Source organism: Hyperoodon ampullatus (assembly GCF_949752795.1).
Source record: "Hyperoodon ampullatus genome assembly, chromosome: 1".
NCBI lineage: Eukaryota > Metazoa > Chordata > Mammalia > Artiodactyla > Ziphiidae > Hyperoodon > Hyperoodon ampullatus.
This window is the reverse complement of record NC_136914.1, coordinates 17,246,126-17,270,022: the sequence shown is the minus strand read 5'-3', so window position 1 is coordinate 17,270,022 and position 23,897 is coordinate 17,246,126. Positions and strand designations below refer to the sequence as shown.

Genomic DNA, 23,897 nt, shown 5'->3' with positions numbered 1-23,897 from the left:
AACAGCAAGCAACAACCCTATTAACTATTTACTTTATACCCATAAAAACTGTTAATTGATGTAGTGGGGAAAAAAGCACACAAGAATTAAAGCAAAATTAGAGTCCTGATTTGGGCACTTATTAACTATCAAACCTTGGGTTTCACTTAATTTGGAGGCTCTAAAACATTCTGAGTAACAGATACCTTTGAGAAGCTATATACATTTCTATACCTAGAAAATATATTAAAAACTTACACAATTTTAGAGAGCTAATGACTGTCCCACCCACTACCAGCTGACAAAACTCATAAATATCTCAAGGACCCACACACTCCAGGTTAAGAATTCCTGACAAACTCTGGACTTTAGTCTACTCAAATATATAAAGAAGAAACGGATTGGATGATCCATTTGGATGATCAAAGCTCTCCTCAAAATCAATCACAGTATGTGCCCATAGTCTGACTCTCACTTAATTTCAATAACTGGGTTGGCCAAAAGGTTCATTTGGTTTTTTCCGTAAGATGCATCTAGTAGCACTCAGTTGTCTTTAACTTCATTCAAAACAATTTCGTTAGATTGTATGTGACAGCTGTCATATCAGAGTGCATTTAAAAAAAGACTTATCAGAATTGGTGAATTTTCATGTAGCCATTTTAATATTGAAAATGGAAGAAAAAAAGCGACATTTTCGGCTTTATTATTTCAAGAAAGGTAAAAATGCAACATTTATGCAAAAAAAAGAATTGTGCTGTGTATGGAGAAGGTGCTGTGACTGACTGAACGTGTCTAAAATGGTTCGCAAAGTTTTGTGCTGGAGATTTCTCCCTGGACGATGCTCCACAGTCAGGCAGACCAGCTGAAGTCGATAGCAATCAAATCGAGACACTAACTGAGAACAATCAGCATAATACCATACAGGAGAGAGCCAACATACTCAAAATATCAAAATCAAGTGCTGACCATCATTTGCACCAGCTTGGTTATATGAATTGCTTTTATGTTTAGGTTCCACATAAGTGAAAAAAACCTTCTTGAACGTATTCAAGCATGCAATTCTCTACTTAAACGTAATGAAAACGTTCCGTTTTTAAAACAAATTGTGACAGGTGATGAAAAGTGGATACTGTACAATAATGTGGAACAGGAGATCCTGGGCAAGCTAAATGAACCACCATCAACCACACCAAAGGCTGAATACGTTGTTCAATAAAGTTCTTGAAGAAAATGAAAAACATGCCTTGAATAAATACAATTAGAGAAGAAAAACAAAAACAATTAGAGAAGAAAAACACTAGACGTTTTGATGAAGGGCAAAACAGAACAACGCTAATTTAATTAGACAACTAGACCTATGAATTACGGGGCTTCAAATGTAGTTCTATTACTTTAAAACATGTTTTAACTAAATTAAATGTGTCTTTTATTTTTACTTAAAAAAATGTCTTTTATTTTTACCAAAAAGGCACTTTTTGGCCAACCCAATGTTTATACTAAAATAGGGCAAAATATATTTATGCTAAAACCTGGTAAAGTTAATTTAATTATTCTCCAAGCATCACAACATTAACTATTCCTATGTTCATGGCAAGATTTTTTAATGAATACCTGAATGGTCCAGTCTTATAATAAATATATGAAATCACCAATTAAACATACCTTAAAAAGTGAATAGTCACAGCCAGGCATTAAATTACTAGACAACTGGATATGGTTGTACAGACTAGATAAAAGAAAAGAACAATTATAAACATAGCATATGTAATGCAAAGTTTAGGTGCATACATATACATTCAGAGAATATGATAAAAATAAGATAAAAACTCATGTTTACTTCCCGCCCCCATGAAGTCAATTTCTGAAATGGACCAAACAGATCTTAGTAACAGTCAGCCTTAAGAATCAACATCTGATGATTTTCAAGAAAATATTTTTAATAATTTTATTCTGACAATTTTGATGTAATAGTTAACTTAATACATACATATGTATACACAAGAAACTGAAAAGAGAAGTATGAGGTGGCTTTAAGTAGATGAAAGAATCCGTGAGACGAATGAACAGTTTTAAACACACAAAAAGACAAATCAAGAGAAAGCAAGACAAACTCCCTGACCATCAGGATTGCATGACTAAAATAAGTCAACATTATTATCCTTGAAAGTATCCAAGAGTGGAACAGATCAATGGTTCCCAAACACCACACACCATTACTAGTTTAAGTCAGCATAATAATCTTTTGGGGAGCTTTTAAAAACAAAACAGGACTTCCCTGGTGGTGCAGTGGTTAAGAATCTGCCTGCCAATGCAGGGGACACAGGTTCGAGCCCTGGTCCGGGAATATCGTACATGTCACGGAGCAATTAAGCCCATGCACCACAACTACTGAGCCCGTGTGCCACAATTACTGAAGCCTGCCTGTCTAGAGCCCATGCTCTGCCACAAGAGAAGCCTCTGCAATGAGAAGCCCATGCACCACAACTAAGAGTAGGCCCCGCTCACCGCAATTAAGAGAAAGCCCACGCACAGCAAGACCCAATGCAGCCAAAAATAAATAAATTTATTAAAATAGCAACCAAAAAAAAAATTAAAAACAGTTCCTTACCCTACTTCTTGAGATTTTAATTCCTTAAATATAGGATGGAACCATAGAATCTGTATTTTTAAACTACTTCCCAAATAGTAATACCTAACTAAGGATAATAACACCATCCATGGTCACTAGTCATATAGCTAAGATCATCACTTCTATATAAAATATTGGAGACAGGCAAAGCATTCTTACTCTGTTGCCAGTTTTATAACAATTTTGCCGTGACAGACTTCAGGAGATCAAATGATCTAGGCTTCTACCTTCAGGCTAGTGAAATGTCTAAATTAAATTAAAAAAAATTTCTTAAAGAATGTTTTCAATTAAAAGTGACCACTCAAAAGGGTCTCAATATACAGTTTTCTCTAATTATTCTATGCTTTGTTTTCAGTGATTCAAATGCATACTAAATGCGTAATATGGGCAAAGCACTAGAAATATACAGAAAATTGTTTCTGCCCTGGAGAAAGTATACATTACATGCATAAGTTTTCTAATCACAATCTGTTAGTCTGTGTGCTACACTCAGGGAGTTAACATTAAAACATAAGAATCACATCACTGATATGATCCAAAATACACCAGCTGAACAAATTAGAATACTTAGATAACTGCTAGGTAATTTACAGCTCTTAAAAATGTTTTCAACAAGTTGTATCTTTCATGTTCTCAAGTAGTTTCTCCCCATACATTTTTCAAGCAAATAAGATATACTAAATCAACTTTGTTTTTAAAGAATCAATATTCCAAAACTTCCTGAAAAGAACTTTATAATTTTAAATTATACTTTGAAGTCATGCAAAGATTTAAGACCCCGAAATCTTAACTTTTTGCTAAATCTGAAACAAAATCTCAAAAATATTTCAACATTCTTCTTGATGTTGATCACAAAGTATAATGAAATTAATAAACTATCATCAGAGATATTGTCATTCTTTGACAAACCCTGAATTATGAGCAGTTCAGCCTTTGAAATCTTGGACTCTCTATCACAGGAAATCCAGATATTATACTGGAATGTGCAGAAATGAGGGCCTAAGAAAGCTCTGGAATACCTAAGAATAGGGCAAATGTATCTAGGCAACCAAGAAAGGGGACAAGCTCCTAAAAGTTGTTGGAAATTCTAGGAACAATAAAGGATTCTCAACAAAAGAGATCTCAAGACAAAGAATAGAAAATAGGCAGAGCTAAAAGACGACAAGACGGAAGCTTTCTAAAACTGATGAGGAATAATCACCAATTCAAACAGTTGGGAGAAGATGGACAAACAAAAAGGTGAATATTAACTGTTCACACCTTACCCTTCATTTTGTGAATGCAACTTAAAATGAAAAATTACACAACTAATAAGACAACAAACATCCTAAAATGAATGGTTACTTACGCCCAAAAGTCTTCAACAGTATCAAACTTAGAGATCAGCCGAAGGTTTGCTTGCCAAGTTTTGCTTTTATCATTTTTAAAAAACCAGAGTGCCCATCTAAAAACAGAAAGTCAGTGTCAAAAAAAAAAAAAAAAAAAAAGAGGTAGCTTTACATCCATGTTCAAAGCAGCATTATTCACAACAGCCAAAAGGGGGAAGTGTCTATTGTCAGATAAATGAACAAAATGTAGTGTGGAATATTAGAAAGCCTTAAAAAGGAAGGAAAGTGAAAAGAGTCCATCAAAGAAGACAAATACTGTATGATCCACTTGTATGAGGCACCTAGAGTAATAAAGTAGAATGGTGGTTGCCAGGGGCTAAAAGGGAAGGGGAATGGAGAGTTGTTGTTTAATGGGTAGAGAGCTTAAGTTTTTCTGCAAGATAAAGAGAGTTCTGGGAGATTGGTTGCACAACAATGGGGGTGTACTTATTAACACTATTGAACTGTACATTTAAAAATGTTTAAGATAGTAAATTTTATATATGTGTTTTACCACAATTAAAAATAAATAAAATAAATAGAAATTTTATTTATAGTAGCAAATGAGTAGTTTTCTCTATTTCTTTCATTTAAAAAGTATTTATTTTGGGAGTTCCCTGGTGGCCTAGTGGTTAGGATTTGGGGTTTTGGGGAACTGAGATCCTGCAAGCCGTGTGGTGTGGCTAATAAATAAATAAATATATAAATAAAATGAAAAGTATGTGTTTTGTACCTACTATGTAACAGATTCTCTGCTATACTTAGAGATCCACTGAGGCTCATCCCACAGGGAATTCACAGAAATGTTGTACAGAGACAATTACAATGTCCTAAGTGCTATGACAGAGATAATTAAGCACAGTTATTTAAGAAAAACAGACCAGGAGCACTTAAATGGAAAGGTAAGTGGGGAAGAGGGAAGCTGAATTTACAGAGAAACAAGAGAGAGATGAGAGTACTAGGAATGGGGGGAGGGGGGGAACTCATACAAACGGGAATAAAGGGATTCATTGAGTAATGTTACCACAGATATATTCTGAAATAATGCATACTAGTTTCTATATATCTGCATATACTTTGTCTAAAAAAGTTTTATTCTAATACTTTGAAGACAAACTCATGTCACATAAAAGTTATGCTTAAATATTATCATCCCAATATGATTCATCTTTAGTAAAATTGTATTTTCTGAATTACTATACCATCTCTAAGGGAATTTCACTTACTCACTGACAAAAATGTTGTCTGAAGACAGGTTTCCAAGTGGACATATATTTCATAACTTTATGGTTAATGCTTGATAATCTCAGACACAAAAATGAGATGCATTTCAGCACCTACTTGATCATTTGTATTTGCCAACCCACTCTCAAGGAAAAAAAATTTTTTTAAAAAGCAAAGGCAGAAAAACTATTAAACATACACACACAGTGTCAAGTATCGTACTCTGGATTTCTAAAATTAATTCAGTCTTTCCTCAAAAATTTAAAAATACAACTACCACTGGATCCAGCAATTCCACTTCTGGGCATTTATCAGAAGAAAATGAAAACACTAACTTAAAAAAGATATGTGCACCCCCATGATAAGCAAAGACATGGAAGCAACTTAAGTGTCCATCAAGGCATGAATAAGGAAAATATGGTGTATATATATATATATTTTTTCAATGGATTATTCCGTCATAAAAATGAAGGAAATCTTGTTGTTTGCAACATGGATGGTCCCTGAGGACTTTGTGCTAAGTTAAATAAATCAGACACTAGACAGGAAAAACAAATACTGTATGATCTCACTGATATGTGCAATCTTAAAAAAAACTTAAAAAAAAACAAACTAACCCCCAAAAAACCACCCCAAGCTCACTGATACAGAGAACAGGTTGGTGGTTCCCAGAGGCACAAGGGTGGGGGAATGCATGAAGGGGGTCAAATGATACACACTTCCAGTTGTAAAATAAATAAGTCATAGGGATGTAAAGTACAACATGGTGATAATACTGCATTGCAAATTTGAAAGTTGCTAAGGGACTAAATCTTAAAAGTTCTCAACACAAGAAAAAAAAAGTTTATAAATATGTATTGTGACAGATGTTGACTTACTGTGATCATTTCACAATACATACAAATATTGAATCATGTTGTACATCTGAAACTGTTACACCTCAATTAAAAATAATAAAATTTAATTCCATCTTTAAAAAAAATTGCATTCAGCCATTAAACATATAAAGATATACCCTAAGAAAATAAATGGATAACTAAGCAAAAATGTTTGTACAGGAATGTTAATTTTGGAAAATTTTGGAAACATTTTAAGTGCCAACAGTTCTCAAAATGTGGTTTACAGCCCCCTAGGGGATCCTAAGGTCCTTTCAAGGAGCGCTGATGAGTAAAAACTATTTCATAAAAATGCTAAGACATTTTATTTTTCACTGTGTTGATATTTGCACTGATGATGCAAAAGCAATGGTTGGTAAACCTACTGGTGCCGTACACAGCAAGAATTATACAGTGGCACCAATTTGTACTAGTAGTCACTGTATCCTTTATTATCATCAACTCTCACACTAATAATGTCAGTTTCAGTTAAGAATGCCACTGAATGGAAACCAGCAGTAAAAACTACTGGTTTCATTAAATTTGAATCTGTGTACATGTCTTTTTCTGCACAAAAAATATTTCTGCATACCAAATATCAATACAATGCTTAGGCAATTGAGTTGTGAGGTGAACTAGTTACTTTTTTCAAAGAACACCACTTTTACTTGGAAGAAGATTGGCTGATCAACCATGATTATTTCTTGAAAAATGAACAGATTGAGCCAGCTGCTAAAATTTGAGCTTTCAGGAGAAAATCAGAATTTTGGAAAGCCTGCATGTGTCACTGTGAGCTTAACAATTTAATGAAACTTGACGATATTTCTGATGAGTTTAGGTAGTGATAATAATTTATGTTATTGATATCATATAATGAAAACTGCCAATATCTGGAAGATCTGCAAACTCACTGAACCAATATTTTCCAAATGACCAGTGGCGTGCATGGGTGAAGGATACATTCCAAATGCAAGACAGACCAATGGATTTTAATGTAACAGAGTAGAAAAAGTTCTTGGATATGGTTTCAGATTCTACAATGCAACTAACATATAGGAAACCTAGCATCAAAGGAAGGAGATAGTCATAATTATTTTAAAAGGCTATTAAAATTTCTCCTCCCTTTTCCAACCATGTACCTGTCTGAGGCTGTATTTTATTCTCACACTTTCTCTGAAACAACTTATCTCCAAAGACAATGCAGAAGCAACTATGAAAATCCAGCTGACTTCTATTAAGTCAGGCACTTAAAAAGATTTACAAAAATACTTCCCATTATGTATTTTTTATGTATTCTTCCCACTACGTATTTTTTATTTTGAATAAATTTTTTCATAAAAATTATTTACATTAACATGCAATGGGTTAAGTACATATATAATTTTACATTTTTAAACGTTTATTTTCTAATATAGCAAATGAAAATAGATAAAAATCTATATAACTAAAGCACTGTGGAGTCCTCAATAATTTTTAAGAATGTAAAGGGGTCATGAGCCCAAAGAAGTAAGATTTAAATATAATATAATATAATATAGTACATGCAAGAGACTGCTAGGTAGCTATTAAATAGGATAATTGTGTGAGTAAAATTCTCCAAAGACTGACATGAAACCCAGAAACCATGGAAGAAAGCTGGTATTTGATTACATGAAAATCAAAAACCTCTAAAATAACATAACTCCTTAGACAATGTTAAAAGACAAATGATTTGGAAATGCATTTTCAACCTAATCCCCCCCTTGAATGGGTCAACATCCCTAATACACAATGCTTGGAAATAAACTTGAGAAGATAACTCAAAAGAAAATAATAGACAAAAGAAATGAACAGACTGCTCACAGGTAAAAACATAAATAAGCGATTGTTTTCAACAAAAATGTTTCGAAATTTCAATAAAAGAAATGCAAATTTAAAACAATAAGACAGTTTTCACAAATCAGACTAGAACCAATCTGACAGGCAATTAAATTTAAGATTGATGGTGTTGGCAAGGATGTAGAAACCAGTAACTCTTAAAACTGTTAAGAGTCTAAGCTGATAAAGGAGGATAATTTGGCAATATCTACAAAAGTAGTTAAAGGGTAGTCTTTAATCTAAGAACTCTGAAATTTTACCCTAGATATATCCACACAACTGCAAAAAAATATATAAGGACGTATACGTTATAGCACTGTTTGTAAATAGAAAAAAATTCTATATACACATTAATGTAAGCCTGATAAAATACATGACTATATATTCATTTAATACAAGGCAGTGGTTTAAAATAATGAGTCAAAACCTGCATATACAAACAAAAAAACTCAACAGTATGGCCATCTATATAAAAAAAGTATATATATGCATATTGAAAGGTTTTGGAAAAATACAAACCAAATTTTTAACACTGACTATTCTGGGGAATGGAGAAGAGCAAAATGGGGAAGAAGGTATCAGAAAACAGCAGAGAACTTTTACTTTATATACTTTGTACCCCAATGATTTAATCTTTCTTATAATAATTATAGTATTTTTTAAAAAAAGAAAACATAATTCTGCAATATTTACAAGAAGTAAATAATGAAGAAACTACCAAAATTGGAACCAAAAATGTCTTAAAATAGTTTTCCCTAGGATACTATTTTACACAAGAAATAGAATTGATAAGAGAAATTGAAATCCTCACAAACTTCATTTTAGGATTTAATCAGTTTGTTCACTGATAGGACAGGAATCTCTTCGCAGATTTCACTTAAGCTATGAGGGATACATGCCTTGGTTACTTCTCCCCACAAAACAGCAACACTAAGAACTGTGTTCACAGTCAGAAGACAGAGCTAGCTTTTTATATACCACTGAAAATATGAAAAAACATACTTTAAAAGTTTTGGTACTGCTGCTAGGTTAGCTAAATGAAATTGCCACTAATCAACTGTTCAACTATTATCTTTGGCACAATGCTTTCCTGAGGAAGAATTTTTACCCTTTATGGACTATTTGACTTTTGACATCTCACTCACGAGCTGACAATTCCCATTGTCTAGAGAACTGCTGAACCACAGGTCTCCTACGAAAAAACTACTGAATGTGTTTGGACTATTATTTCAATAGGTCTACCATGATAATGAAAAAATGATAAAAAATAAAGGGACAACACATTTTTCAGATAAATGAAACTAAATTATAGACAGGCTTGTGGGATCTTTAAGATAAAGAGAGTAAAAGGCCTGGGAGTGGGGGGAATGAAAGGAACTGAAAATACTCAGAAGTTAATTCCTTTAATGAAAGGAATTAAAGACCCTCAAAAGTTAATTCCAATTTACTTTCCTCCAGATTCTTACAATGTTTCTGAGTTGCCATTTTCTTCCCACCATCAGCTCTCAGGGAATCTGTGTTAATTTTCATCATGTAAGCCAGAAAGACAATTAAGTAAAAAACACAAACATACTGGGAAGTGGTAGGGTAGAGATAGGACAAACCATACACTGAACTATTAAACTACTACAGTAACTATGAAAACTTAACTCATCCTAAACTCTCCTCTTTTCCTCACCTAACTTCTCTTAAATACAACCAACCAATCTCCAGACTCCACATCCCTTAGCTCTCTTTTCTCCTTCACAGACCAACTTCAAATTGCCTATTCCTGCTCTATACATTTGTATACTTTCTATTCACTCTTCAAAATATGCCAATCTTTTCCCATCACCTGCTTTACTAAACTTTCTCCAATGTTAGCAAGGACTTATTGTTCAATCCAATGAACATTTGACCTTTCTGTGGCATATATGCTTATCTTGTCCTTAAAATAAACCATCTGCTTGGTTTCCATGACCAAGCACTCTTTCCTAGTTTATACAGTTTATATGTCTACACCCTTTAAAGGTATTCTTTTTTAAAAAAATTTTACTGAAGTACAGTTGATTTACAATGTTATGTTAATTTCTGCTATACAGCAAAGTGACTCAGTTATACATATATTCTTTTTCATATTCTTTTCCATTATGGTTTACCACAGGATATTGAACATAGTTCCCTGTGCTATACAGTAGGACCTTGCTGTTTATCCATTCTAGATGCACCAGTTTGCATCTGCTAATCCCAAACTCCCAGCCCATCCCTCCCCCACACCCCTCCCACTTGGCAACCACAAGACTGTTCTCTTCATAGGCATTCTTACTCAAAAAAAATCACCCATGTGCTAATATTCCAAGCCTCTGTTTTGAGAACTCATTTACTACTGTGGTTTCAATTACCATCAATTACCAATGAATTTCAAACCACTCTTTCAAAGTTCTACTATCTGAGCTCAAGATTCACACATAAAACTGCTTGCTAGACATGGGTCATCCAAATGAAAATGGAATCCTTCACCTATCTAAAACTAGTCTCATCTAACTTTTCGCTCCAAACCTGTCCCATTCACCATTTACCTTGCTGCCTAAGTCAGAACACCTATGTGTCAGAAAGCTTACCTGTTCTGTAAAGGATGTTTAATATAGTGTTCTGGGTTAGCAACCTCCTGATTAGATTCTGTTTTCTCTTCTTCTGTAGGTGGGGGATTAGGAGTAGGGGTGGTTTCCTAGTGGAAAATAATTAAACATTATGAACTTCTTAACATGAAGAAATAACATTAAGAAATTTCTTTATTTTTAAAATTTTATTGAAATATAGTTAATTCACAATGCTGTGAAAAATTAATTCCTATGACAGCAATACTCTAAATAAATTTGAACTAATATTGTCCACATTTTTTTTTTCTTTTTTTTTTTTGCGGTACACGGGCCTCTCCCTGTTGTGGCCTCTCCCGTTGCGGAGCACAGGCTCCGGACGCACAGGCTCAGCGGCCATGGCCCACGGGCCCAGCCGCTCCGCGGCATGTGGGATCCTCCCGGACCGGGGCATGAACCCGCGTCCCCTGCATCGGCAGGTGGACTCTCAACCACTGCGCCACCAGGGAAGCCCTGTCCACGTTTTTTTTAAAGGAGAATGAATTAACAGCAGAAGCATTGGATAAAATAGACCACAGATCAAACTCTAAGCACCAGACTCTTCATTCTAGCATCTCTTCATTATGAGCAAAAGGTTTCTCAAATTTAAAAACATAATAATAATGATTTTGTATACTGTTATCTTCCACTTACACATTTTAATATAAGATTGTTAGAGACCATGGAAAAAAGTTGGGAAAATCAAGTACCTTTCTTAACATACCAAACATGGTGCACGGTGGGGGAGATACAACTAAAGTTTGGAGAGTATATTAACTATATCACAATGACACAAACACAAAAATCTTTATAAAGTGATCAAGGCAATACTACACAGGTCCTTGTTTTCATGTTACACTGTTATTATATATGGTGATAAAGTTCAGCAACTTCTGTCATTTTCAATTGGCCCTAAGCAAAAAAGCTGGACATTGGCTTGAACTTAAATTCTTCTAGGCTAGACATAATTGTCATCTAAAAACGTCAGGGAAAAAAGGAGGCTGGGAATAATAAGTGTTCTCCACATTAATCCATATAACTCTTCACCCTACTGTAAATTGGTATCAACAGACAGCTAAGAAAAGGGACCAGAAGCTGAAACAAAAGCTGATACAAAAAAGGAGGGCATTGCAACAAGGGTTTGAATATCAGATTTAAATCCAACTAGCAAAACAATACAGATATATGTTCACATTAACAACATTCTGTAAATCAGAGATGTATGATCTAAAAAAAGACTTCAGGAGCAGAGAAGTGATACACATTTTACAAAATAAAATACATTTTTCTTATCAACAAGACACCTCCAGTAACTACTTTTTACTAGCCTATGAAGTCACTCATAGCAAGGGCTTTATCTTGATTTTGCTCACAACTGTAATGCTAATGATCACAACGCTACACCAATAGGAACTTACTGGCTTGATTACTTAACTGAATAAATTTAAATGTTTACACAGAGTAGTTAAGGCCCTAAAATTTACACAGAGTAGCCAATGCCTTAATAGAACCAGAGCACCAATCATTTTTACCAGCATTTCCTCATCACAATCAATTTACATCTTCAAATAGATGATCATTACCAAATGCCATTCCTTACTCTACTAGCTTAAAATTAATGATGGTCTCCAGACACAGGCAGTCTGAGTGAACAGAGAAAAGAGCCAACAGTTAGGGACTGATAAGGAAGGTGGGTTTGGAGGACAGGGTACCAGAGAAAAGTGAGCTGCAGAGGAATGAGCCTCAAAAATCTATGTAAAAATCCCTGAAGTCCTTGGGGTCAGGGAACTAGATCCCACATGACAAAGCTAAGAGATTAGAAATGAATGACAGGGGAAAAAAACGGAAAAAAAACAAACACATGGAGACTAAACAATACATTACTAAATAACCAAGAGATCACTGAAAAAATCAAAGAGGAAATCAAGAAATACCTAGAGACAAATGACAATGAAAACACAACAATCCAAAACCTATGGGATGCAGCAAAAGCAGTGCTAAGTGGGAAGTTTATAGCTATACAAGCCTACCTCAAAACAGGAAAAATCTCAAATAAATAATCTAACCTTACACCTAAAGGAACTAGAGAAAGAAGAACAAACAAAACCCAAAGTTAGCAGAAGGAAAGAAATCATAAAGATCAGAGCAGAAATAAATGAAATAGAAACAAAGAAAACAATAGCAAAGATCAATAAAACTAAAAGCTGGTTCTTTGAGAAGATACACAAAATTGATAAACCATTAGCCAGACTCATCAAGAAAAAGATGGAGATGACTCAAATCAATAAAATTAGAAATGAGAAAGGAGAAGTTACAACAGACACCACAGAAATACAAAGCATCCTAAGAGACTACTACAAGCAACTCTATGCCAATAAAATGGACAACCTGGAAGAAATGGACAAATTCTTAGAAAGGTATAACCTTCCAAGACTGAACCACGAAGAAATAGAAAATATGAACAGACCAATCACAAGTAATGAAATTAAAACTGTGATTCAAAATCCTCCAACAAACAAAAGCCCAGGACCAGATGGCTTCACAGGTGAATTCTATCAAACATTTAGAGAAGAGCTAACACCCATCCTTCTCAAACTCTTCCAAAATACAGCAGAGGAAGGAACACTCCCAAACTCATTCTATGAGGCCACCATCACCCTGATACCGAAACCAGACAAAGATACTACAAAAAAAGAAAATTAGAGACCAATATCACTGATGAATACAGATGCAAAAATCCTCAACAAAATACTAGCAAACAGAATCCAACAGCACATTAAAAGGATCATACACCATGATCAAGTGGGATTTATCCCAGGGATGCAAGGATTCTTCAATATACGCAAATCAACAATGTGATACACCATATCAACAAATTGAAGAATAAAAACCATATGATCATCTCAATAGATGCAGAAAAACCTTTCTTTCAACACCCATTTATGATAAAAACTCTCCAGAAAGTGGACATAGAGGGAACCTATCTCAACATAATAAAGGCCATATATGACAAACCCATAGCAAACATCATTCTCCATGGTGAAAAACTGAAAGCATTTCCTCTAAGATCAGGAACGAGACAAGGACGTCCACTCTCACCACTATTATTCAACATAGTTTTGGAAGTCCTAGCCTCGGCAATCAGAGAAGAAAAAGAAATAAAAGGAATACAAATTGGAAAAGAAGAAGTAAAACTGTCACTGTCTGCAGATGACATGATACTATACAGAGAATCCAAAAAATGCCACAAGAAAACTTCTAGAGCTAATCAATGCATTTGGTAAAGTTGCAGGATACAAAATTAATGCACAGAAATCTCTTGCATTCCTAAACACTAATGATGAAACATCTGAAAGAGAAATTAAGGAAACACTCTCATTTACCATTGCAACAAAAAGAATAAAATACCTAGGAATAAACCTACCTAGGGAGACAAAAGACCAGTATGCAGAGAACTATAAGACACTGATGAAAGAAATTAAAGTTGATACCAAGAGATGGAGAGATATAGCATGTTTTTGGATTGGAAGAATCAATATTGTGAAAATGACTATACTACCCAAAGCAACCTACAGATTCAATGCAATCCCTATCAGATTACCAATGTCATTTTTATAGAACTAGAACAAAAAATCTTAAAATTTGTATGGAGACACAAAAGACCCCAATAGCCAAAGCAGTCTTGAGGGAAACAAACGGAGCTGGAGGAAACAGACTCCCTGACTTCAGACTATACTAAAAAGCTACAGTAATCAAGACAATATGGTACTGGCACAAAAGCAGAAACACAGATCAATGGAACAAGATAGAAAGCCCAGAGGTAAACCCACGCACCTATGGTCAACTAAACTATGACAAGGGAGGCAATGATATACAATGGAGAAAAGACAGTCTCTTCAATACGTGGTGCTGGGAAAACTGGACAGCTACATGTAAAAGAATGAAGTTAAAACACTCCCTAACACCATGCCCAAGAATACACTCAAAATGGATTAGAGACCTAAATGGAAGACCAGACACTATAAAAAATAAAACTCTTAGAGGAAAACATAGGAAGAACACTCTTTGACATAAATCACAGCAAGATCTTTTTTGATCCACCTCCTAGAGTAATGGAAATCAAAACAAAAAGAAATAAATGGGACCTAATGAAACTTCAAAGCTTTTGCACAGCAAAGGAAACCTTAAACAAAATGAAAAGACAACCCTCAGAATGGGAGAAAATATTTGCAAACGAATCAACAGACCAAGAATTAACCTCCAAAACATAGAAACAGCTCATGCAGCTCAATATTAAAAAAACAACCCAATCCAAAAATGGGCAGAAGACCTCAATAGACATTTCTCCAAAGAAGACATACAGAGGGCCAAGAAGCACATGAAAAGCTGCTCAATATCACTAATTATTAGAGAAATGCAAAATCAAAACTACAATGAGGTATCAACTCACACCAGTTAGAATGGGTTTCATCAGAAAATCTACAAACAACAAATGCTGGAGAGGGTGTGGAGAAAAGGGAACCCTCTTGCACTGCTGGTGGGAATGTAAACTGATACAGCCACTATGGACAACAGTATGGAGGTTCCTTAAAAACTAAAAATAGAATTACCATATGATCTAGCAATCCCATTACTGGGCATATACCCAAAGAAAACCACAATTCAAAAAGACACATGCACCCCAATGTTCACTGCAGCACTATTTACAATAGCCAGGTCATGGAAGCAACCTAAATGCCCACTGACAGATGAATGGATAAAGAAAATGTGGTATATATACAATGGAATATTACTCAGCCATAAAAAGGAACGAAACTGGGTCATTTTTTGAGATGTGGATGGATCTAGAGACTGTCATACAGAGTGAAGTAAGTCAGAAAGAGAAAAACAAATATTGTATATTAACACATATATGTGGAACCTAGAAAAATCGTACAGATGAACTGGTTTTCAGGGCAGAAATTGAGACACAGATGTAGAGAACAAACGTATGGACAGCAAGGGGGAAAGCCATGGGGGGTGGCGGTGGTGGTGTGATGAATTGGGGGATTGGGATTGACATGTATACACTGATGTGTATAAAACTGATGACTAATAAGAACCTGCTCTATAAAAAAAAGTGATCAAATGTATACTATTGGAAAGAAGCAAAAATAGATCATGTTTACTGTCTAAAATATATATATATATTTGATTTTTGAAAAAAGAAATCAAGAGAAATTAAAAACTCACCTTTGACCTTACTGAAACCTAGGATCCCTCTCCTGACTTAACTACTGGTTTATTATGTAGCTTTTAAAGACCTTTTCTAATGCATTCATATGTTTCTGAATGTTTGAATTATTAAATATTATTTTGTTTTATTGAGGTGAGTCTTTTCATATGTATGGATACTATATGTATTTCTGGAAATTGTTGCACACAGTTTTACTGTCTCAAACTGTATTTTAATCAATGCAAAAAGTTGAAATATTATAAAGAACAATGCTTGGAACACATATATTTTTCTCTGATATTTTTAATTGAATTTTTTATATGTAAAAGTCACTTAAAAATGTTAGTGCTAGGGCTTCCCTGGTGGCGCAGTGGTTGAGAGTCCGCCTGCCGATGCAGGGGACACGGGTTCGTGCTCCGGTCCGGGAGGATCCCACATGCCGCGGAGCGGCTGGGCCCGTGAGCCATGGCCGTTGAGCCTGCGCGTCCGGAGCCTGTGCTCCGCAATGGGAGAGGCCACAACAGTGAGAGGCCCGCATACCGCAAAAAAAAAAAAAAAAAAATGTTAGTGCCAGGTTGTACCAGCTGTCTAGTGGACAACTGGGTAATTGGAAGCATTGATGTCCAGACTCTGTAATTCTCAAAATCCTTGTTGCTTTGGGAATGTTTGGACTTTATTAAGTTGATGACAAGATAAACTGCTATTCACTGCATATTATTACACAGACATATTACTGACTTTATTACTCTATTATTAATAGTAGAATTGGCATTTTTACAATAAATATTATAGGGATTCATGTTAAGTAATAAGAATTTTCTTCTGGAAGCAAGATTTTTGAAGCAAATTATGATGTTATAGAGAGAAATTATGTAAATCATCATATACTATCTTAGAATATTGAGATGCTGAAAGGTGACTATAAATAGTGTCGTAAATAAAACTGTTCACTTTCTCTAAAAAAAAAAAAAAAAAGTTCGAATGCTGCAACTAAGGATCCCACCAGCCACAACAAAGATCCCACATGCCGCAACGAAGACCTGGCACAGCCAAATAAATAAATAAATATTTTAAAAAAGAAAAAAGAATTCAGTGCCTAGGAAAAATATCCTTCAGAAATAGAGAGCTCAAGTCAGACTCACACAGACACATACAGAAACACACTCTCACACCCGAGGTCCAAAGTAAGAGGAACACCAAAGGAAAGTTTCAGGCTAGAGGGAAAAGTTCCCAGACGAGAGAATGGAAGTGCAAAAAAGAATGAAAAGCACTGGAAAAGGTAAATGCGTGGGTAAACATATGAAAGACTATTAACAGTTTAAAGGAATAATAATAATGATGCCTTGTGGAGTTTAACATAATAACGATGGTCCTACCAAAGGACTAGGTATATATGGATTTGTGAGGTTGGATGTGTGAATAAAAGATACTCTTCCTGGGACGTCCCTGGTGGTTCAGTGGTTGGGACTCCGAGCTGCCACTGCAGAGCACGTGGGTTTGATCCCTGGTCGGGGAACTGGAATCCCACATGCCTCGTGGGGTGGTCAAAAAAGAAAAAAGATACTCTTCCTCCCAAACTTAAGAAATACTGCAAATTCTCTTATTTACCTAAATTAAAAGACAGGGCTTCCCTGGTGGCGCAGTGGTTAAGAATCTGCCTGCCAATGCAGGGGACACAGGTTCGAGCCCTGGTCCGGGAAGATCCCACATGCCGCGAAGCAACTAAGCCCGTGTGCCACAACTGCTGAGCCTGCGCTCTAGAGCCCGTGCGTCACAACTACTGAGCCCATGTGCCGCAACTACTGAAGCCTGCGCACCTAGAGCCCATGCTCTGCAACAAGAAAAGCCACTGCAGTGAGAAGCCCGTGCACTGCAACGAAGAGTAGCCCCCGCTCACCACAACTAGAGAAAGCCCGCGCGCAGCAATGAAGACCCAACGCAGCCAAAAAGTAAGTAAATAAAATTTAAAAGAATTGGCTACCATCTTAAAAAAATAAAAGACAAATGGTAAGTAAAACACACTCATAAGTTCACAATCCTCATTACAAACCATACTTTCACAGCACTTATTTACACCTTTTACCTCAGCAGCATGTAGAAGACAAGCAATCACAGTATAATTACAAGTTTCATACAGTACAAAATGTCACTTCCTAACTCCTTTAGTACTTTCCTTTCTTTTCTCTTATTCTACTCTCTTCACCATTAGGAGAATGATGGAAACCTTAGATGGTATCAAAAGTCTCTAGATATATAAGAACTAAAAGCAGGTAATAACTCAGAAAAAAATATGTTCACTTCCTTAAAAAGCATTCCTTTGAATTTTACATTCTACATTAGCTGAAATAACCTTTATATTAATAATATATAATTTTGGGCTTTTCCTGTAACTAAAATATAGCTACTCATCTTTAAATGATTGTGTAGATGTATGAAGAAGTATACTAGTTTAAAAACTTTCAGTCTTTGCTTTTAATATTATATAAACGTGCTAGATTAAGACAAATGCTCTAAAACACTTTGAAAAAATGTTTATTAACCATAAACAATCTTTTCAGTATTTGAAACCCTTTTTTAATGTAAGCGTAGTATTGATGTTTCTTTTTTAGACTTTTTTTTCCCCTTGGCCACACCGTGAGGCACGCAGAATCTTAAGTTCCCTAACCAGGAATTGAACTTGTGCCCCCTGCAGTGGCATGCGCAGAGTCCTAACCACTGGACCGCCAGGAATTCCCATCTTTTTGGGCCTTTTAAATTATTATCTAGAGTTTAACAGATGTTTAAATTTTTAAACTTATTTGAATTTCTTAATTCCTCTTAATAAAGCAAAAGTGATTAATAGCCAATTGTTTTCATGACAGAATAAAAAATACTCAAATACTCTACAAAAATACTCATTCACATGGCACAGACCAAATCTAGTAAGATTCAGAAATCATTTTCATGATTACTTATGAAAACATTAATATTAAAAATCATGTATTAAAAGGGCATATTTTCTCAATACAAATTTTCTCAGGTTGTATTTTGCTACGGTCATATACTTATCACAACAATCCATTCATAATCAATAGAAATTTTTTTAATGCATATACTTTTTAATATTTATTTTTTGGCTGCATTGAGTCTTAGTTGCAGCATGCAGGATCTTTCGTTGCACTGTGCGGGCTTCTCTCTAGCTGTGGCATGTGGGCTTAGTTGCCCTGCGGCATGTGGGATTTTAGCTCCCTGACCAGGGATCGAACCCCCCTGCATTGGGAGGCGAAGTCTTAACCACTGGACGGCTAGAGAAGTCCCCATCCTGTAAACTTTTTTAAAAAGAATTTGTTTTTGGCTGTGTTGGGTCTTCGTTGCTGTGCACGGACTTTTCTCTAGTTGCCGCAAGTGGAGGGGGGGCTACTCTTCATTGCGGTGAGCAGGCTTCTCATTGCAGTGGCTTCCCTTGTTGCAGAGCACGAGCTCTAGGCACATGGGCTTCAGTAGTTGTGGCACATGGGCTCAGCAGTTGTGGCTTGTGGGCTCTAAAGTGCAGGCTCAGTAATTGTGGTGCATGGACCTAGTTGTTCCGCAGCATGTGGGATCTTCCCAGACCAGGGCTTGAACCCATGTTCCCTGCATTGACAGGCAGATTCTTAACCACTGGATTCTTAACCACTGCACAACCTGAAGTCCGCCACCCTGTAAGCTTCTTGAGTCTGCAACTATGTTGCAAATTATTGAAAAGGAAAACATTATTTTTGTTTGAGACTACTCAAACACGCCTTATTATAAAATCATTTTATGTCATTTCTTTCAACTTGTTTTATTTTTTTGTTTAAAATCTCTTAACTTTGAAATAATCAGGATGGTTTTTTTCTTATTTTCAACTTAGATAAAGCAAAACAAAAGTAATAGCCATGTAGGATGTTATTTTAAACTTTCAGATTAATTCTATGGGTGTGGTCTATTCTATGGGGAAATTCCAATCCCCTATACCTTTTGAATCCATGGTAGTATATACAATAAGAAGTAATATCCAGAATGATGGCCATGCTATATTAAATTCTTCCATCAGGGACTTCCCTGGTGGCCCAGTGGTTAAGACTCCGCGCTCCCAATGCAGGGGGACCAGGTTCAATCCCTAGTCAGGGAACTAGATCCAGCATGCCACAATGAAAGATCCCTCACGCCACATCGAAGATCCTGTGTGCCACAACTAAGACCTGGTTTAGCCAAACAAATAAATAAATGAAATTCTTTGATCAAAAATGACATAATTATGGACATATGCCAAATAAGAATGATGAAATACATTTTTAAAAGAACCCTAAAAAGAGGAATTCTCTGACAGTCTTGTAGTTAGGACTTGGCGTGTTTATTGCTATGGCCTAGGTTCAATCCCTGGTCCGGGAGCTGAAGTCCCGCAAGCCACTCGGTGTGGCAAAAAAACAAAAACAAAACTTTCAGGTCAATCCCGAGTTAAGCATAAACCTCAATTAACTACAATAGATGTTCAAATTATTCATTATTTGTCTTAATTTGCTAAATTTACTTATTTATTTATTTTTGGATGCATTGAGTCTTTGTTGCTGCACGCAGGCTTTCTCTAGTTGCAGCGAGCGGGGGCTATTCTTTGTTGCGGTGAGCGGGCTTCTCTTGTTGTGGAGCACGGGCTCTAGGTGTGCGGGCTTCAGTAGCTGTAGCAAACAGGCTCAGCAGTTGTGGCTCGTGGGCTCTAGAGCACAGGCTCAGCGGTTGTGGCACATGGGCTTAGTTGCTCTGCAGCACGTGGGATCTTCCCAGGCCAGGGCTCGAACCAGTGTCCCCTGTACTGACAGGAGGATTCTTAACTACTGTGCCACGAGGGAAGCCCTGCTAAGTACTTTTAATATAAATTGACTTTAAAAATAAAATTATTTTGAAATTATATCTCCTCTTAAAATTCTTTGTAAGGCTATTAACTAGTTAGGTATCTAAGACTTAGGATCACCAAAAAACAGGTCGGTACAGGAGTACTATGGGATACTTGTAGCACCAACTTCACAAAATTCTCCCTAAAAACCCTTAACAGGTGTTTTCACGGGATATGTTTAAAATGGATTTAATTAGATATTTTTAAATTATATGAGATCATCAAAGAAGCAATAAACAAGATTATCAAATTATCTATATGGGAACTTTTTACAAACTTGTCATTTTTATGGTTGCATCCTACAGAGCAGACAGTAAAATAGTTTTAAATTTACATTGTTTTTTGTTTTTTGGGTTTTTTTGTTTTTTGTTTTTGGCCATGCCAGGTGACTTGTGGGATTTCAGTCCCCGACCAGGGATTGAACCAGTGCCCTCCACAGTGAAATCGCAGAGTCCTAACCACTGGACCGCCAGGGAATTCCCTACACCCATTTTAAAAACAAAATTCTCTACTGGAAAGTCCCACACATCCCTCTACCTACTCTCTCAGCTTGGTGGTCTCCCTCATAAGCAATTTTCTTTGGAAATTACATTTAAAATATCCATGTTTTATCAATACTTCTAGGTTCAAAAATTACCCAAACCAGGAAAGGCTACTTTAAAAGACTATGGCTACTCTCAAGCCACCACAAGGAGAAGCCCGCGCACCACAACAAAGAATAGGCTCCCCCATGCCACAACCAGAGAAAGCCCGCGCACAGCAGACCCAATGCAGCCAAAAATAAACAAATAAATATATTTTTTGAAAAAGTGAATTGAGAAAAAGATTAATTTAAAAAAAGACTATGACTACTCTCAAAGTAATCAAATACAATTTTAACCTAAAAAACAATCTGCAAGTGAAAAACCACTGTTTTTCAAGTGGGTAGAATGGCGAGTAAAGCCATGAGATGGTACAGTGTTTACCTAGAAGACAGTAATGAACCAGGGAGTCTGAAAGTGAGGGTTCATGAAACCAAAGATAGAGCTAGAATGGTAGGCTGGAGCAAGACTGTAAAAGGCCTCAAAGGTCAGGCTAAAACTGTACCTTTCCACATGTAAGCAATGGAAGCCACTAACTGACAGGTCAAAGTGATTAAATACAAATAACAAGTAAGGGAATAGAAGAGACAACCAGTTTAAGTACAAGTTATTAAACCTGGTTTTGGATTTGCTGAGTTTATGAGATTCAAATAAAAATGTATGGAGGGGGAGAATAAATTAAGAGCTTGTGATTGGCAAATACAAACTACTAGACATAAAACAGATAAACAACAAGGTCCTACTGTATAGCACAGGGAACTATATTTAATATCTTGTAATAATCTATAACGGAAAAGAGTATGGAGAAGTACATACATACATACATATATTAAACTGAATCACTGTGCTGTACACCAGAATCTAACACAACGCTGTAAATACAGTGAATCTCAATTAAAAAAAATTTTTTAATGTGAAGTATAATTTCGTGGTCCCAGGGCTAAGCAGCTGTCACACCAATAGAAGAAAGTAAAGTTGAAGGGGAAGAAATAAAGTCGAGCAAAGGTGGGACAAGTCTAACAATTAGCTGCAAAAAATTTCAAGTAGTTTTACTGCATTCTGCAAAAATCAGCAAATGTATCAGTCACAATTATTAACCATGTGGTACAATCTTAAGAGTATAAAGCTAGATATTTCCCGGGCCTAGCATCAGTTCTGTGGGGTTTTCTCTAATCTGACTACAAAATTTAGATTATCCCTTCTAGCCATGTTCAAATCTACACTGCTTAAATTCCAAAACCAAGGTGCACTTTTTCCATGGCTATGAACATTCAAGATTTCTTAGCAACCCTCAGCCCTAACACACTTACAAACTATCTCTTGTAGAAATATAAGGAGCCTTCCCCTCACGACAACCAATCACCTAAGTCTTCATTTGAAATGCACAAATATTGGGAGTTCCCTGGTGGCCTAGTGGTTAAGATTCTGGATTTTCACTGCCTTGACCCGGGTTCAATCCCTGGTTGGGGAACTGAGATCTGGCAAGCTGTATGGCACAGCCAAAAAAAAAAAAGTACACAAATATCAATAGTTCCCTGGCACTAAAAATGGTTTAAAGCACTCAAAATCAGACCTTCTGCAGGTTCTAGTCTACAACAAAGTTAAGCATAGAAATGGAAAGTAAACATTTAGAAATTTTACGGTAATCTGACAGTATATTTGTCTGTTCAAACTAATAATATAAAATTCAGGCTTACATTTTGTATGCCTTTTTTTATCTCTTTATCCTATTGTTATCATTTTACAAAACATTAGATTGGAAATTGTTTAAAAACAAAAACTAGTTTTCTACTAGAGTATGAGAGACACTGGTTTAGATTACACACTCTGGAGCCATGTTACCCAGGTTGGAATCCCAACTCTGCCATTCACAGATACGGGGCAAAACACCATAGTACCAAATAACAGATAACAATATTATTGGTAACCCATCTCCAGTAGCACTTCCTTATATTTCCCCTTCCTTGCTTCACTATTTTTTAGCTGAATGGCAAAGACCATTTGTGGCTTTAATAAAAATGCAAATGCTATTATGGCCAAGGCAGCTACAATGATCTCTACCAGTTACTAACCCAACATTTCAGTAAACTGAAGGCATTAAATAAAGATATGAGATAATGAACAGAAGGGTGAGAAAAGTAAGAAGAGAAAAAGATGGTAGTGTTTTATGATTTTTAAAGTGGTTAACACCAATCCTCACACTTCTATCAAACTATGAGTTTTTACTTGATACGTAACATTTACTAAGCAGTTACTAACAAGCAACGGGCTGCATGTTTTTATATACGTTATTCAGTATATTCAATCTTCACAATACTGTGAAACTACTACTCTCTCCGCTCTTCAAATTTAAGCCCTGGGAAGTTAACAAGTCCTATCTATATCCTACATTTTATTACAAGACTGTCAAGATTCATAGCTAGAAATACTATGTGTCCAAATTTTACCTGTTTGTTGTTTCAGCATAATTATTATTACTAAAACCCTGGTTCACTCTCACAAGTGCCCAAAATTGGATAATAAATTATATATTGTTACCAAGGTACTCTTTCCAGGCAGCATAACCCTACATTATGTACTATGCTTTCTACCACCGCCTCAGGCTTAACATTTTCACTATCTTCCAAGGGCATGCCACTGCCAATAAATTAGAAGAAAGGCATG

General features: G+C 35.8%; 1 protein-coding gene across 1 annotated transcript in view; it reads right to left on the bottom strand.

Moving 5' to 3' along the window:
• Positions 1-23,897, bottom strand: part of EIF4E (eukaryotic translation initiation factor 4E) — a gene marked incomplete at its 5' end in the record, with an annotated part of 47,507 nt that overhangs the window by 8,081 nt on the left and 15,529 nt on the right. Inside the window, 3 exons of the mRNA XM_079718785.1 lie at positions 1,642-1,705; positions 3,957-4,052; positions 10,532-10,638. Coding sequence (XP_079574911.1) covers positions 1,642-1,705; positions 3,957-4,052; positions 10,532-10,638 — 267 coding nt within the window. The remainder of the gene's footprint in view (positions 1-1,641; positions 1,706-3,956; positions 4,053-10,531; positions 10,639-23,897) is intronic.